Source organism: Amblyomma maculatum, chromosome 3 (assembly GCF_055883805.1).
Source record: "Amblyomma maculatum isolate TAMU_Amacu chromosome 3, ASM5588380v1, whole genome shotgun sequence".
NCBI lineage: Eukaryota > Metazoa > Arthropoda > Arachnida > Ixodida > Ixodidae > Amblyomma > Amblyomma maculatum.
The window spans coordinates 105,782,977-105,801,096 of record NC_139346.1 but is presented as its reverse complement, the minus strand read 5'-3'; the positions used below and the strand labels follow the sequence as shown (position 1 = coordinate 105,801,096).

General features: G+C 41.2%; 1 protein-coding gene across 2 annotated transcripts in view; it reads left to right on the top strand.

Moving 5' to 3' along the window:
- The window catches only part of LOC146195486 (uncharacterized), a 35,791-nt gene that overhangs the window by 17,393 nt on the left and 278 nt on the right, over window positions 1–18,120 (top strand). Inside the window, exons 1-3 of one of the 2 annotated variants that reach the window (XR_014705578.1) lie at window positions 11,978–12,072; window positions 15,192–15,240; window positions 18,110–18,120. The exon at window positions 18,110–18,120 is cut by the window's right edge and continues 240 nt beyond it. Coding sequence is in view for 1 of the 2 variants with exons in the window: in XM_084596247.1 (XP_084452373.1) it covers window positions 15,192–15,240; window positions 18,110–18,120 (60 nt within the window). In the remaining variant the exon portion in view is untranslated. Of the gene's footprint in view, window positions 1–11,977; window positions 12,073–15,191; window positions 15,241–18,109 lie in introns of those variants that run through there. The other variant, XM_084596247.1, reaches the window with a different exon arrangement.

The following is an 18,120-nucleotide window of genomic DNA, read 5'->3' as shown; positions in this document are numbered from 1 at the left end:
GATTAATAGGCTGGTCGGCGCTCTCGCGTGATAAGCTTCAAACAACGTTAGACTATACACCTCGAGGTCAGAAGAAGAGCAGTTAATGTTGCTTAAAAAGAACGTGTATGATCGCTGGGAATAACTCAGAAAATGGATTCGACCTACGTTTTCACTTGCTGCGGTACACTTTCGCTTCATAGCTTCAAGGTATTCTTGATGAAGACGCTTGGACCGCGCATAAAAAGTTGTAATTCATAGATGGTATGTATTCATGCTTAATTACGAGCTGGCGTGATACGGCAAAGCTCTTCTGGGCTGCCTTCATAGATAGGTCTTGTTTGAGTTGAGAAACGAAAATACCCTTTCTGGTATATGTTCCATGCAGGACAAGTTGGTCTTTTGCAGGTACCGGTAGGATCTGTTCGGTATATGAGCTCCAAAGCGGACCAGGTCTTCCGGTTTGAGACCCATACGAGACATAGTCTGTCCGCTTTTATAATATACTAGAAATGTATCTCTCTGGTATTATCTCCAGGCGGGAGTGGCCTATCCGATTTGAGATCCTGGTGGACATAGTCTGTATGAGTCGATCTTCATACCGCAATGAGCTCCATACTGGTGTGGCATGAACTATGCCGATGCGAAAATCTTTTTCAATATTATGCCGAACTGGTCACATTCACGTGAGATTTATACCCGGCAACAAAAATGGGGTAACGACCGGTTTCCTGCAATACAGGATATCTCAACTGGGCCAGACCCAAAAACACATTTGTGTGCAGAGTTGCTGCCAAGTATACGATTATTCGTGCGCACTGACAGTGCGAATGGCTTAACCTTTTCACAGGTCTGTGCATTGTTTCTATTGTTCGTTCACTAGCTAATCTAACGCCTTATTCATCGCAATATAAAACACTGCGCCACATCAGTTGTCTGCACCTTCGTCACCGGCACCATGTCAGAAACGGCGCCATGATGCTGGATGTGCTTACTGCACAACACAAATTTGCATATTAATTTAGCACAATGTACTTAGCCACTTCCCGACTAACAATCGTTTGACAGGAAGCTGAAGCGTTTTTCCAAAAAAACATTTCTGTGCGACATTTTATACTTTTTTGTCGGCTGAACAAGACTATCACGCTTCGAAAGGACAGATACACGCAAACGGCAGTTTTTAAACGAAAACGAACACCAGTGGGTCCACCCTGCAAGCAAACGCCACTGTTGTCGGTAATTAGCTGGACCGAACATGATGCCATTCGGTGTATGCCAGGCCAGCATATAGCTGCTTGTGAGCTGTTTCATGTGACTAGACACATCGATTTAAAATGTTATTGTTTATTCGAAAAATTTAAAACACCCTGGGCACTCACCGTACACGTTGAAGCAACCAAGCGGTTAAAAAAAAGAACAAGAACGGAGCTACGAAAGAAGCTGGCGAGTACGTCGGCAGCGAAAGCAAAGTCAGCACATTTGCGCCAGTCGAAAAGCATAGGTGTCCGCAATAATGTAGCCCTTTACACTGAAAGAGCGTGACAGGGGATTATGTAGCAGGCGAAAGAAGCTTGCGCCGTTGCTATCGCAAACAAACTAGGGTTAACCAAAGTTAAACCACAACTAATTCTTAACAAGAGATTTCGACTTTTCATAAAAGAATTCATAAAGAAATTGACACACATGATTATTAAAGCCCCTTCTCTCCAAGTGCCAATATTTATGCAATTTGAAAACTGTCTCCACTTCCCTTTAAGCTGTCTTCTCTATTTGGGACAATACTGTTGTTGAAAAAAATGTACCGAGAGCGAATAAAGTCTTTTTCAGACGTCATATTTCTCTAGACGAACGTTGGTTTCCCAATGAACAACAGTTGAAAGTCAGAGGTTCTAAGGAAATTTAGCGCTACGTAACTCACGCAATAAAGATCTCTGTTACATCGCTCTTGAGCCCTCATTTTTAGCACGCAGAACAGTTTCGTGCGTCTGAACATTTACTAAGCTCTCATCGATGTAAACCAAGAATTACGCGCACGATCTTTGAAAGAAACAAAGTAGATCCGATGCGGTCGAAAATAATTGCACATAAATGATTGCGAAACTGTGCATATTTTATAATGGCGTACCCAGGCAATTTTTGCCTTGCCTCGACCAGAACAAAAATTTAAAAAGTAGATATAAAGACAAAAATAACAAATGCAACTCAAATAGGTAACCACTTCGATATGTCCAAAGCGCTTATTCTAGAGCTGATGAGTGCCAGATTGCGTTAAATGTTGTGGCGACCTCTGTGATTTACTAATTATACGTGAAGTGGTTTGGAATATGTTTATACATTGTATCTTATAAACGCTAGCAGAATGGTAGCATGGTACATGGCGTCTGCCTGCCAATCGTTATAAAAGAAAACACAATCAGCAAATAGAAATTTTTGTGTTCGTACAAATCTGGTTTTATACACTAAGCTTGTATAACAGCTTGCATTGTGCTGCAAATATCTTTCAGGACTACCTTTTAGTTTGCTTTCAAATATATTTAAGATAAAATAATTTCATATTAAAAAAGGTAAATTTTTTGTTGCCAACAGTGTAAATCATATATTTAGCCTACTCGAAACACGATCTAAATATACTTTTAGGGCTAACATTGCCGACTAATTGTAAAAATATCTTCAAAATATAGTGCAAGACCTGAAGTGTACTTAGAAAATGAGTTAATAATTACAAATGTACAGTTTTATTTCATCGCTAGTGTACTAGACCGCATATCCATTTTTCGTATATCCGAAGTATGTTGGAAGCATAATTTCCAGAACAGCATTCCCAGAAAATTTTAAAATTGTTTTTTGAATAACGAAACCGGCGATTGAAATTTTATATTCAAAAAGTACATTTTATTAATATAATAGCACACAGTTTTTCTCACGCAGTATAAATATACACGAAGTTTGGGATCAATGCGGCATGATCTAAAAATGTTAATCATGTATCCCGAACAGTCACAAAATTGTGATGATTCCATTTCTGAAATATGTTAACGCATTCTTGAACACAAAAAATGCAGAAAACGTAGTACACTTATCCGCAGTATATTCAAAATCTATTGTTTTTTTCTAAGAAGGCAAACAGGCTCTCAGGCGGCTTTAACGTCAGTATTCTAGCTCGCAAACCAAACGTGGAATTAAATTAGGTTTGGTAGCAGCCACCATACTGACACCCGTATAAATTATAGTTTTCTGTATGTATCTTTATTCGAGAATTATAGTTACCATTTATGCTTTTGTGAAGTTTTAAATCAACTATCAAAGCTGTATGCGGTAATGGGCGGTTTTTAAGTCCCCTCCTACTTATATATTAGGAAACTGACATTAAAGGGAAAGTCATCGATAATTTCATGATAAGTAATAATCTTCTTTTTGTGTTCGCAAGTAAGCTTTCAAGCCGCTCTTTTAGCTTTATAAAAATGGAACGGTAACATTTATCTCTATGTTTTGCCTTGAATTTTACCGATTTTAAATGCGACATTTTAGGTAACTTAGGGGCTGTAGAGATTGAGGCCCTGTAATACAAAAATGCGCTGTTGGGGTTCTGGGTCGAAAATCCCAATTTACGCTCCTCGCAGGCTAGAGGTGGCAGCAGATATGGCCGAGTGCTGATTGGTGGGTGGGGTCTGCCACGCCAGGAGACCATAACACATGGTCGAGATGCCTACAACTGTCAATTCGGATTTCTCCTCTTGAGGTGAGACGATGAGATAAGAGGGACGCCATTGGGACCCTTACGCAATGAGTCTGATGCGGTATTCTTTAGCCACACATTGATTATATGTCTTCGTTCGGAGGTCCTGCGCAAAATAAGGCAGGTTATGGCAGCACGATATATTGTATTTATTCAGATAACTGTGACGCAGTTATGGGATGCGTATTTAGGAGGGTAGATATGGCCATGTACACAAGACCAAAATACAGTCAGAGCTGTAGGCTGGAGCCCATAATTCTGTCTCGTGATAAATTTGAAGGTGTGACGTAAATGTTTATGAGATTTATTTCAGAACGCTGTACTAACCGTATTTAAATAAAAAAAAATATGTTTTCGCCTTTGCAGGTTAGGGTGGGGGATAAGACGTAGCCAAAATTGAGGAAAAAGGAAGCACTGCGTTTAAGGGTCTGACAGTAAGTATTCAATGCCTCATTTGACACTTTACACAGCGGATAAACATTCGGTGTGCAACATTTTATAAGTTTTGATCCGCTGAACAAGACTACCGCGATTCAAAATGGCAGACATAAACGCAAACAGCAGATTTTGAAAGAAAACGAGCACCAGTGGGTCCACCCTCCAAGCAAACGCCACTGTTGTCGGTAATTAGCTGGGCCGAACATGATGCCATTCGGTGTATGTCAGGCCAGCATATAGCTGCTTGTGCGTTGTTTCTTGTGACATGACAAATCGATTTAAAATGTTATTGTTTTTCCGAAGAAAATAAAACACCCTGGGCACTTTCAATTAACAAGCGGTTAAAAAAGAGAGAACAAGAACGGAGCTACAAAAGAGGCTAGCGAGTACGTCGGCAGCGAAAGCAAAGTCAGCACATTTGCGCCAGTCGAAAAGCTTAAGTGTCCGCAATAATGTAGCTCCTTACACTGAAAGAGCGTTACAGGGAATTATGTAGCAGGCGAAAGAAGCTTGCGCCGTTGCTATTCGCAAATAAACTAGGGTTAGCCAGAGTTACACCACAACTAATTTTTAACCAGAGATTACGGCTTTTCAAAACAGAATTCAGAAAGAAATTGGCACGCATGATTAATAAAGCCGCTTCTCTCCAAGTGACGAAATTTATGCAATTTGAGAACTGTCTCCACTTTCCTTTAAGCTGTCTTCGCTCCTAGGGACAATACTGTTGTTGCAAAAAATATACCGAGAGCAAAGAAAGTCTTTTTCAGACGTCAAATTTCTCTAGACGAACATTGGTTTCCCACTGAACAACAGTTGAAAGTCAGAGGTGCTAAAGAAATTTAGCGCTTCGCAACTGACGCATAAGGATCTCTGATACATCGCTCTTCAGCCCTCATTTTTAGCACGCAGAACAGTTTCGTGTGTCTGAAGATTAACGATGCTCTCATCAATGTACACCAAGAATCGCGTGCAAGATCTTTGAAAGAAACGATGTACATTGAGCAGTGCACGATGCGGTCGAAAATAATTGGACACAAATAATTGCGCAACAGTGCAGATTTCATAATGGCGTACCAAGGCAATGTTTTGCGTTGCCTCGACCGGAACACAAATTTGAAAAAAAGAAATAAAGACAAAAAACAACAACAAATGCAACTCAAATAGGTAACCACTGCGATGTGTCCAAAGCGCTTATTCTACAGCTGATGAGTGCCAGATTCCATTAAATGTTGTGGTGACCTTTGCGAGTAACTAATTATACGTGAAGTGGTTTGGAATATGTTTATAAATAGGCTAGTAAAATAGTCGCATGGTGGAGGGTGTCTGCCTGTCACTCTTGATAAAAAAAACAAAATGAGCAAATAGGAATTTTTGTCGTCGCAGTAATTTGGTTTTAATCATTAAGCTTGTATGACAGCTTGGATTGTGCTGCAAATATCTTTCATCAATACCCTTTAGTTTGCTTTCAAATATATGTTTGATGAAATAATTTCAATTTAGAAAGGTACATTTTTTGTTGCCAACATTCTAATTAATATGTTTAGCCTACTCGAAACATGATCGAAAAATACTTCCACGTCTAACATTGTCAACGAGTTGTAAAAATATCTTCTTGAATAGCGAGCAAGACCTGAAGTGTACTTCAGCAAATGACTTTAAAAATAGAAATGTACACTTTTAATTCATCGCCAGTGTGCTAAACCGCATATGTATTTTTCGCATATCCGAAGTATGTTGGAGGCGTAATTTCCGGAGCAGCATTTTGAAAATTTTAAATTTCTTTTTTAAATAATCCAACAGGCGATTTAAATTTCTTATTCAAAGAGTACTTTTCATTTCATTAATAACACGCTGAAAAAAAAATAGTATTTTTCTCACGCACTCCAAACAAACACCAAGTTTGGAATCAATGCGGTACGATCTGCAAATGTTAAACATGTATCCCGAACATTCACAAAATTGTGAGGATTTCATTTCTGAAATAATTTAACGCATTCTTGAACACAAATTGTCCAGAAAACGTAGTACACATATTTCGCAGTATATTGAGAATCTATTGTTTTGCTTTGAGCAGGCAAGCAGGCTCTTAGGCGGCTTTAATTTCATAGTTAGGAACAGTATTCTAGCTCGCAAACCCAACGTGGAACTAAATTAGATTTGGTAGCAGCCACCATGCTGACACCTGTATTATTTACAGTTTTCTGCATGTAGCTTTATTCGCGAATTATAGTTACCAAATATGCTTTTGTGGAGTTTTATATCAACTATCAGAGAAGTATGCGATAATGGGCTGTTTTTAAGTCCCCTCCTACTTATCTATTAGGAAACTGACATTAAAGGGAAAGTCGTCGCGAATTTTATGATATATAATATTCTTTTTTATGGTTCGCTAGTCAGCCTTGCAGCCGGCCTGTTAGCTGTACAAAATGAATTTTTAATGTCTGTGTTCCACCTTGGGAGTTTTACCGATTTTAAGTGCGAAATTTTAGGTAACTTAGTAGCGTAGAGTGAGGCCATGTAATCCAAAAATGTGCTGTTGGGGTTCTAGGTCGAAAATCCCAATCACGCCCCTCTCAGGCTAGATGTGGTAGGAGATATTGCCGAGTACTGATTGGTGGGTGGGGTCTGCCACGCCAGGAGACCATAAGACATGGCCGAGATTCCTTCAACTGTCAATTAGGATTTCTCCTCTTGAGGTGAGACGATGAGATAAGAGGGACGCCATTGGGACCCTTACGCAATGAGTCTGATGCGGTACGCTTTAGCCACACGTTGAATGCTTCGTTGGAAGGTCCTGCGCAAATTGAAGCAGGTTACGGCAACACGATAACTATATTTATTCAGGTAACCGCGGCGCAATAATGGGATGAGTATTTAGGAGGGTAGAAATGACCATGTACAGAAGACCGAAATGCAAGCAGAGCTGTAGGCTGGAGCCTATAATTCTGCCCCGTGATAACTTTGAAGGTGTGCCGTAAATATTTACGATATTTATTTCAGAACGCTGAACTTATCATATTTAAATAAAAATTAAAGATATTTTCGCTTTTGCAGGGTGGGGAGGATAAGACATAGACAAACTTGAGGAAAAAGCAAGCACTGCGTTCAAGGGTTTGACAGTAAGGATTTAATGCCTCATTTGACGCTTTACACAGGGGATAAACCTTCGCACGGATGCAATAAATTGTTAGATTACTCGACAATCTTTCAAAATATGCCTCCCTTACTTCACAACATGTGTATTAGCATGTATTTCTAAAGAACCGCATTGCGTAAACGATCTCGCGACATAGGTATTTCACCTTATCCTAGCCGTATGAGCATGCCTAGCTGCCCTAGAAGTGGCGTGCCTGACTCTACAACCGAAATAGAGCAGGAAGGAATTCCGAACACCACCTCTTAGCTGAAAGAGAAACCCTGAAATTGTGGTGCCTCTGAACGGGGCAGTGGGAAGTGGACTCTTGACGTCATGTCACCTGATGGCTGGTCAATACACGGCCTTGTTACACCCCCCCCCCCCCTCGTTCTCTTGCAACGCCGAGAACGCCGACGCCTAATATTCAGGATGACCGGGTCTTCGGTGTTATCGTGGTATATGTTGCAAAAAAGGAAATTATTTTCTACTGTGTATACTGCAGTCAGCCATGGTGTGAAATTTCTTTACTATATACACCATTCAAAACAACAAAATTTTAAAAATACGCTTTGAGGCAAATTGTGATTTTAGCCCCTCACCCCTAAACAGCAAGTGTGCGCCCATTCGAAGTTCGAGTAGCGCATCAGACACTGGATGCAAGAGGCCAGCGCTGTTGATTCTTATCTCATCCTCGCACATAAAAAGGGCAACCTAAGCTGGCAGCTGCAACCACCTCGGCCATGTATTACGGGTGCGCCAGGTTAGAAAACACTCTCACCAATCAGCACGCCATTGATGTCATTCTTAAGCAATACTGATGATTTGTCTATAAGGCCAGCAGCGATGCATTTTCTGGAAATTGGTGAAGCTAATGCTGCCAGACAAATTGTGTAGCTGTGTACGGCGGTAAACACAAAAGAGGAGTCTAGTATTGAAGAAACCTAACAACTTCGCTCGAGTGCAAAGAGTGCCGTGCTACACTGAAAGGTGTAGGAAGTGGTTCTTTGGAATCCCAAGTACCACAACGTTGGCTACTATTGTGGAAACCCACTCTGGGCCGATGAGGCAGCCTCATGCGTGCCTCATGCGGGATTTGCATCTGGTGTCCGCAGGGGCCCCACGTGGGCCGCCCAATTTTGCCGCGATTGGTCGAATCCGTACTCATGTGAGAGGACCAAATAGGCCTGCCCCCATTCGGCCCACATAGTCAAATGTGGATAGCGTACGAAGATCACTAACGGGCCCTACTTTTGTACAGGCGGGTGCCGCCATATTTATCAAGGTTTTAATTCTCATGTCGGTTAATCCCTCCACTACCCTAAAGTAGCGGTACGGCTTCTACGGAGGCCAGCCCGATTAGGGCTGGCCCACGTGTTGTCTTCATGGGCTGAACTGAACATCTTCAGGGCTGTCCAAGTTCTACCAACAATCAAGTGCGAAACATTGAGCGCTATTCTCTTATCTGGTATTCTATACTCAGCAACATAACATACATTTTTCCCAACACTCGTATAATAACGTGGGCTGGCTCCCATTGCCCTCTCACACTATGAGAAACTTATTACTACTCCAACACTGAGAACACATACGGATATACACACTTTCCAATGTAAGAATGAAATGTTATTTCTGCGCTCAGTGTTGAATAATGACCCAGGGAAGAATCGGAAGTAGTTCAGTACATACTCTTAAATCGAAACAGTTACGGTTGTGTACTTTCTGCCAATCCTGCATACATAACGCATTTCCTATAGTAAAAACGATGTTATATTTAGCAATGGCATAAGTATGCTAATAACAGTTACGTGAAACTTCTTGAAGAGTCATTTTTCTGCGCTTGTAAGATCATTTACATAATATAAATCGCATCCTAAATATAGGATGGAGCAGTTTAGGAGTAGTAAGCCCGCCTACGGCCAACTAGGGGTCCATTGTGGCCTTCGATGGCCAGCTGCAATTAAGGTAACCTTATGTTTTACCGCATACAAGGCGCACATAGGTTGTATTTGCACGCATGTAACCCCAAAAGGTCCCTCTGGGCAGCGTGGGGGCTGCCGCTATTCAGCCAGACCGCGACCCATGAGCCTATTCGCTTTTGAGTGTGCAGCACCATTTGGGCTAGCCCATCTTCTATTTGTTTGAGGCCCACATTTTCATTGAATCTGCCCTAACGTGCCAAGAGAACGACGTGGGCAGAAGCGGGTATGAGCACTATTCAGACCTGCCACAGGCCGCGCAGGAACTGTCGAGGTTTCTGTTCGCAGCACATGAGTTTTCTGGATGAAGCACACAGCTCTGGCTGACCTTTCTTCAAGTAACCATCAAGGGTCCCACGTAATCAACGTGCGGGAATGCTGGTTTTTAGTCCTGCCGCGGCTCTTGCGGGAACTATTAGCCGCTTCGGTGGGCAACCTTATTTATGTTAGCCTGGCCATTTCCTACATTAAGCCTAAATTTGTTTTGCATCCACCCTAAAATTTTCAAAAGGGACTCTAGAGGTCCAGATATGACAATATGTCACATAGTCATTGCCACGGTTATATGATGTCCAGATGTGGAAAACAGGGGTAACCTTAAATTGGGCTTACCCGCTTATATTCCTAATGGATGCCTCCATGGGTATTATTTTGGCTACCTCAGCCCTACCTGCCCATGCGGGCCCCAGTGGCTACCGTACTCTGTGCTACTTGACAGCATTCAAGTTAGGTGTTGCTGAAAGTAACCCGGCCGCGCACATCATTTCCGGAGACCACTGATGCACACCGCACTATTCTTCCGTACACGTTTACATCAGCGTCTAGACCATCCTCTCCACTATGGAGACTTCATCAACCCTAAGTGTTTCATTCACTACCCGAAATCAGGAAAAAGAACGAGCTATCACCGACACAACTAAAGCAAGTCATTCTCGAATACTTCCTTGAGCACCATAGAAACCGTTTGCATGTATATACCGACGGCTCAGTGAATGCCGTGATTTCTTCAGTCTTCATCATCACATGGACAACAGAAATAAAAGTTACGACCATTCACCGGCCTTATCAGTCCTAATAGGCATATCAGTCAGCAGAGCACATAGGAATGGTCTATTTTCGGAGATTCGAAAGCAGCCTTGCAAGCCTTACAAGCGGATCTTATTTGTGGAGGCAATGATCAGGTCGTCGCTGAAATACGAGAACTTCATCACTATGTGATAAATAAAGGACACATTATCTACCAATAGCTTCATGGACAAAGCGGCACAGCGGGCACTGCGTGCGGACGAGGCCGCGCGAACTGCCCACCAAGACAGCAATTTTGCGTTGATCCCCTTTTCCAGGGCAGACGCAGCTGGCAGGCTCCGCGCACATGCGCGAGAGAGCTCGCTCGCCTTGTGGAATTCTAGCCAGTTTGCGAACTCCCATTTAAAATTTCTTTTCCCTGACCTGATGCTCCGGCTTCCACCCAGCCTACCCCGACGGGAAAAAACTTTGCTGTGCCGCTTGTAGGTTTGTGTAGCACTCATAAACTTTTATTCGTTCTGATAAGTACCGCAAATAGCCCTTCATGTGCAACCTGAGGGACAAGACTATAGCCCACATTCTTTGTGAGTGCCCCATATACAGTATTTAAAGACAGTGTCCCTCCACGCGCTGAAGCGTATAGATAGACACCCACTGACTAAAATCAAGATTCTAGGTCACTGGTTGCAGCGATCGTCAGTTGAATTCCTCCTAGGCAGTGCTCCGCTTCATGAAAACCACTGGCCTGATTGATTGGCTGTAATTTTGCTGTGATGTGACGTGATGTAACTGGGAAGTGATATGACGTGACATGGCGATGATGTGAATATACTGATTTCACCCATCCCTTTTATATCCTCTCATCCCCTTCTCCCAGTGAAGTATAGCAAACCGGTTTCTTTTAACAGTTAACTTCCTTTATTTCCTCCTCCTCCTGCAGAGTAAAATACTTGAACGTGTAAACCAATGCTAATATGTTGGTGTCTCTTTTTAAAAGTATGCATTTTCGTAAAACTTTTCTAACGAGAGAAGGGTGAAAAACAAGGCCAAGACTTCAGTGAACTGGAAGGTCATAGACTACCTTTTACGCTATATTCGTGGGAGATCAGTCTGAAGCAGAAAAGTGCCTACCCTTTTTAATATGCCTCGCACATATTGCATAGGTATTTCTCGCCCAGACCGAAAATGTAAAGTGGACAGAGGTCACAAAATAATTTCTCTGGAAAGCTTTGGGCATTATAAACAGATTTTGCTGAACAAGGCTCCCAGGATTTCAATATTACCACAAGACGTATGTGTTATAAAAAGCCTAAAATTTATCCTGATAAACGATATGGCTTTTTTATGGAACAATGAATAATAAAGTGCACAATATATAACTTGTGCTCGCATGACCGATATTACTCCATTCTTCCATTGTGTATGACAGAACTTGACGCCGAACAAATTCTACCTACATCATAACTAAAAAAGTAACGAGCTTGAAAAGCACGCTGTCTAAAAATGTATTGAAATCTCTACTGAAAGTACTTAGAGGACAGCTAGGACCTTCAATAAGGTTAAGACTGAAGGCAACGCGAATGATTAGTTCGCTGGCGTCACGCATTGTTAACAAATATTCTGTTTGTTTGGAACATTCGGATTTGCTATATATGCGCCTGACTGTCGAGACCAGGCACCGCAATCCATCGACGACTGAGTCGAGTAGACACGCATACATTTAGAGAAATCATGAGCACCTTGCAGATGCTTCTGGTTTTTGGCCTCGTGATGACTGTAGCGTGAGTAGACAGATTGAGAAAGCGGCGACGGGCTTATTTTTCACTAAAAAGACGATCTGATTTGTCTAGTCGAGCCCATTCCTTCTCTTCCTATGATGTTGATCTGCTGCTTGTTGGCTTTCTGATAATTCCCACAGCTACCACGGCTGTTCTTTGTAAGATTAATGTATCTGCCCTTCAAACGGCATCGTGAAAGGACTCGTTCTCAAGGGATTCAGGCGTAGGCGATGGCGTAGACGTTGTGACCGAAAATTTCCCTATATTGTCATAGGAGGCAACACTTAGAAGTTGGAATGCGCACGTAACTTCGGTTGGTCGTCTTCTGTGACATCACGCATTCTGTTGATGCGGCCGAGCTGGCAGGAGGTCTAAATTTAAGCTTCTACTTTCAGATGGAGAGTTATATGAAAATAGAACCCACTGCGGTCATTGGATCTCGATTTTGAAGCGCTACCTCTACTCCAAGTGTGCACGATATGTACGGCTTAGGTTAAGCGGGGATTTTTGTTCATATCAAATGATCTTTCACACAAACACATGAATCGACAACTTGAGATTGTTCGCTGACCAGCGCCTAGGATAAAATAGAGTCATAAGTCAAGAAATCAATTAACAAGCAAGGACATGTATGCGAATTAGGATCCGATATATTGAGAGTCCTGACGGGATTCATTAGCATTGCCATTTAAACCCTCAAAGAGGCCCTTAGGTTTCCCGCCATTTTAAATTAGTTACCACGATTTTTGCTCATGTCTACTCTGTTATATCATCAGAAAATGACCTTCGCCTGCTGGCTCAGCCATTCTGCTCTCTTAAAGTTTACATCGATAGATGTAATGTAATTACTTAGTTTACATTTCATATTAACCTAATTTCTGCCTTTGTACTATAGTCCGAGTACTTTATTTATGTATTCGAGTATCAGTAACCTCCCTGAATCATAACGTTCCTTGTAAAAAATACTGATAATTTACCAGTGTGTGAGAGCATTCCGTAGGAGGTCATGTATTATATTGCTTTCCGTCATGCACGCTCTAGGTTTATGTCTCTAGCTTCGAGGTATGAGATCATGACACAGTTCGTTTTTCCGATTTTCTGCTCCTCGGACTGCGCATCTTCTGGGTGGGAGAGGGAAGAGTGCGAAAGATTGACATTGCACTCAAAATACGTTTTTTAAAAACAAAAAAAACACTATTTCCCATTTTAGCCTCCCAGGTCGTTCGTATACTGGACTAACACTTCAACTTGCGGTGCTAGACATAAATATTAAATACGATTGTTTTTTGAAATCCGAAATATTGTTTCAGAAAAAGTGCACTGCAAATGTTCTGTACTGTCTCATATTTTAAGAATTTTTCGTTCCTAACCTTGCAGTCCTATATCCAGTTCTCTTGTATAGACAGTGATGTCTTTGTACCTAAGCACTGACTACATGCTCCGAAATAATAATGTATGCTGAATGGAATATTGTAGAGTGCATTGGGTAAAACAGTGCAAATCGAGAATTTCGGTTGCTACTTAGGGTTGCTCCTTATTGTTCTTAATAAATTTATTCGGATGTGTTCCTTAACAGTAGATTTTTAAACTTACCACTCAATAGAGCTCAAAACAACGGTAAATAGTTTAAATTACAGGTTTTAAATCACAATAAAGCAATATCGACCATCTATGCAGCGCTAGAAGCTGGCAGCTTTGTTAATATATTATCGCTTGTGTTTCCAACACTTACGGCCCCTTTCTCAGCTGCATTGTGAATTCTCTTCGAGGCTGTATTGGTTTTCTCTTTTATTGAAGAAGTTAAAATAGTCTATGTTTCGAGCCTTCAGCGAGGCGCGGCCGCACATCACGCGACACTAGGGTGAGAGCTGGGCTACCAACTCAAGCGGCCGGCGTAGCGCGGTCGTAGCCACAGCGCAGCGCGTGGCGTCACACTCCACGTGACACAAAAGCGGTCGGCATGGCACGCTAGTGGCACAGCTAGTGCTCACGTGATACACGACGTCAGGCACGTTCATACGGCTTGGTTAAAGCGGGGCTTTATATGTGGGCTGACAGGAGCTGTCAAATTGGGTTTTTTGTTTGACATGGGACCATAATGTCAGAATCCGCCTGCTAGGACCCCGGAATTCCCGTTACGCATGTAGGCCACTAAGGCACGTTCATACAGGTTGGTTTAAGCGGGGCTTTATATGTGGGCTGAGGAAGAAGAAAAAGAGAAGAAAAACGCTCGGTCACCCGCAGCTAATGCTTTCGCTCAATACTTGGTTCAGCAGCGCTGAACCCTTGTAATGTTTTCTTTTTCATATTCCGATCCTGAGGCTCTTATTCAAAATGTAAACTTTTGTGGCTGGAAACGAAACATTATCTGGCGGGGAACGCCTTTTTACAAACATGTAAGCAACGCGGAATACCCGCTAGACCTTTATATCCATGAGTTTTTGTAAATTGTGAATATATGGTTAGGAAGAGCTCAAACAGACGCTGCAAAGCAGACGCTCACTTAGAGGGGAAATTCCGGCTCTCTGATGAATGTGCGGCAGCAAATATGAAAAAAGCATGGACTTGACTTTAAGAGGGGGGGACAGTCCTTCTGCAAAAAAACTTGATCACAGACTTGGATGCCGGTTGTGTACATTATCAGTTAAAACTATAAAATGAAATTAAAAAAAAGCGAAACATCGCACCAACTGACTCGAGATAGAGCAACGAGTGAAGATATAATCATTCTGTGATGCTCGACAATGTTTTTATTTTTGCAAAAGCATAATACGTCTGTCAGCCATACTAGGACAGAATACATTTACAAATACGGAAGAAGCACAATCTTCCGTTCCGGAGTAGGCAGACTTATTGAAGACGTGGAGGAGTTCTGTTTGGTCATATTTATTTAGTGAAAGAGGAATGGTGTTTTGTTCCTGAGAGAGGTGTGCAAATGTTACATTTTGCAACATAGAGTATTCATATTTGCCGTTTTTACGTATAATTTAACACCAATCTTACGTAACACTAAATTGGCTGTAATCCGTTGAAATTTTCTTTACTTTGTGCGTCCGAGTAGAAAATAAAATAATGTTTCAATACCCTCAAAAGCTGTGAATTGAAAAGTTTTTCGATTTCAGCGCATCTTGGAGCTCGGACTATCACGAACACGCCCGCTGCCTTGCTCACGTAAGTAGGTTTTCGTGCAAAACAATATTATGTCATTCTATTCTCTTAATATTTCAAATATGCGCAGCAGCTTTATACTATTTCTGCCTGGCCTAGTGTCCCCCATAATTTTTATCAGACACAAAACTTCATTCCATATACGTGGAGGAATCCCTAAACAGATATTATTGTAAACGTTTTAAAAAAAAAACGACAGAAAAGGAAGCATGCATTTTAAAAACTTCGGAAAATTAGAGATTGCTGTGTCTGTAATAAACTAAAGGATCTAACTAAATCATTCGAAGCTGTTGACACTTCTGGAAAGTTATCGCCAACGGCTGGAATTACCGCACAGAACTTCCGTGGCCACTTAACTATTAAAAGCGCGGGCAGGAGAAAATGAATCAGATACCAAAGTATCCGTGAAGGATAATTTATTTGTAATAAAGGAAGAAACAAAATGTGCAAATAATTCTCAAGAAAATAGACCGGTCAATCAAAAGTTTTCTGATCGTAATGTCAGCATATTATATCTTCGATCCGGACATATCCTAAATAAAAAAGTATGGAGCTAACTACAAATGTTTAACGTCCAAAAAGCTTAAAACTTAAAAAGAATGTACAACCTATTATTACCCCATAATTTCATGCATTAAAACTTATTTGGTTTCAGGTCCTATCAATAAAAGTGCAGTCGATTTAGCTTATTTGTCGAAAAGCCATGCTTTTTTTCGATTTTGGTTCGAGCCTAGTTTTTCGTAATAAGGCTTCATGCAGTAAGAGGCAAAATCGTGTTTAGGAACTGTAGCCGCCACAAACTACATTGCAGTTGGAAATCACGTTGTACACCCTAAGGTTGCAATCGATAACGGTTTCGCTTGGACGGAACTGATGAAAATATTTGCATGGTATTCCACATCGGGAGAATCGCAATTAAACAGACTGGTTCGAGGTGCGGCGATGGCTTAATGTCTTCGTCATCTGAGAAGCTTATACATTGGTACTGCTGCGTATTAGAATCCGCAGTTTGGTGCAGTTTGGCCATAGATATCTTGTTTTGTTGTGATGGTGCAGCTGGCCGAAGAGCAACACTATACAATGATTTTAGACAAACGCAGAGCCGTTGTGTTTACAGAGCACCTGGAATAGTTTTAGCAACGATCGTGCGAATATTCGGATAAAAGCCTAATTCCTTCCTTTTTTAGATTGGTATTTGTACAACAAAAGCTGATAATTGAATTTTTTGAAAACCCTGGTAATTATTTGTGCAGTGAAGCATCTTGCTAATGTTACTGTGTCCTTTTGTGGGGACTCAAGAGAGACGTTCCCATTTGGTAAGTGGGCACAAAGCGAAACACTTCATAAACCGAGACAAATGTCGTTGTTGCTTGCTTTTTTCTCCAATGCATACATATATACACGAGGTGTTCATCGGATACAATTACGTTGGTAGAAACAAGCTTAGTTTTTCTCAAGACCCATTCGGTGATTTTAACTTTCTTGAATCTACAGTTGCCCTGGTTCCTTGAATTCTGAATTAGCAAAATTTTGCCATACTCAGCAGAAACAGCTCGGTTCGTTTTCATGCAGGGGTTTACAGTAAAAACAAACTGCCGCACAGAATCCCCTCTAAAATTTATCGCACATTTTTCAGCGGCATTTCCCCACCTTTGCGCAATTCTAGTATAATGTTGCCTACAAATATGTTACGAATTGGGGAATGAACAAGACTAACAGTGGTTGCTATACTTCATTTTCATTTTTTTTTTTTCACTGATCAGATATGGGATATTAGGTTCAGTATTCGAAAGCTCTTTTTTTCTTAAGATTTCTATTCGATCATATTCGAAAATTTCAGAATTCGCATAACCGTAGTTCTAGCATAACAGTACCCTCTCGCGCTCGAGTTTGAATTTCGTGAACTTTCTTTCAGACTTCTCCGTCATTACGTGTTGAAATTCACAGAAACATACAGGGTGCAAATGTTAGATGCAGCAATTGCTTAAGCCAATAAACAGTTGTCGTTTTACGCGCGCTGATATAGTCAATTTAAGTTATTACGGCGCAGGATGCAACCTTAAAAGGGGAGAAATAAAAGTAACAATATGTTATAGTCATAAAATTCATGTAGTCTCCTTAATGCATTCAGGCTTACATTCAATATCTGTTCTACTCCTTTGTAACAATTATCTTATACTCTGTTATTTACAATATGCTGCTAGCCTTCACTAGAGCCGTTTCCAGGACAGGATCAAGATGCATACACAGGAAAAATACATAGGTGTATAGTCAAGTTACTGTGAAAACGGCAACAACAGCAGAACCTTGTTTGCAAAATACGCAGTGAAAAGGAAAAGTCAGTGTAATGCAAACGGATATATCACGCGCAGAAAAACTAAATAACAACAAACATTTGCATAGAAGTGGACTTTTCCCATTCAATATTTGCCGAACCTCTCAAAAAGCATCTAAAAAATTACTGGTTGGCAACTTATGCTAATCTCGGATAGCTGGAGGAAAGAAAAAAAATGAGTACGTCATTATGCAATACACTAGCCATAATGATAGAAGTTAGCTTTAGGGTAAGCCTAAAGTTACAAACGGCCGCAAAAGCTAGGCATTATCAGAAGGAGTTAGCAGTGGTATGCTTGAACTCAGTCAAGCAGACGCGTGGTTCAAAATAAAATACGCCACGAGAATGAGATATCCCCTAATCGTCAACAGTAAAATGAAGATTGCTATGTTATCGGTTACTGCATGGCTAACTTGACATTACAGAAATTTCTTCGTTATTTAAAGGAATTGTAAATATTAGGCTTTATTGCCTTTTTGCCTAGAACGAACTGTGATATTTTGGTAGCAAATATAGGAAACAAAGTATTCTTTTCAGTGCCACCCCGA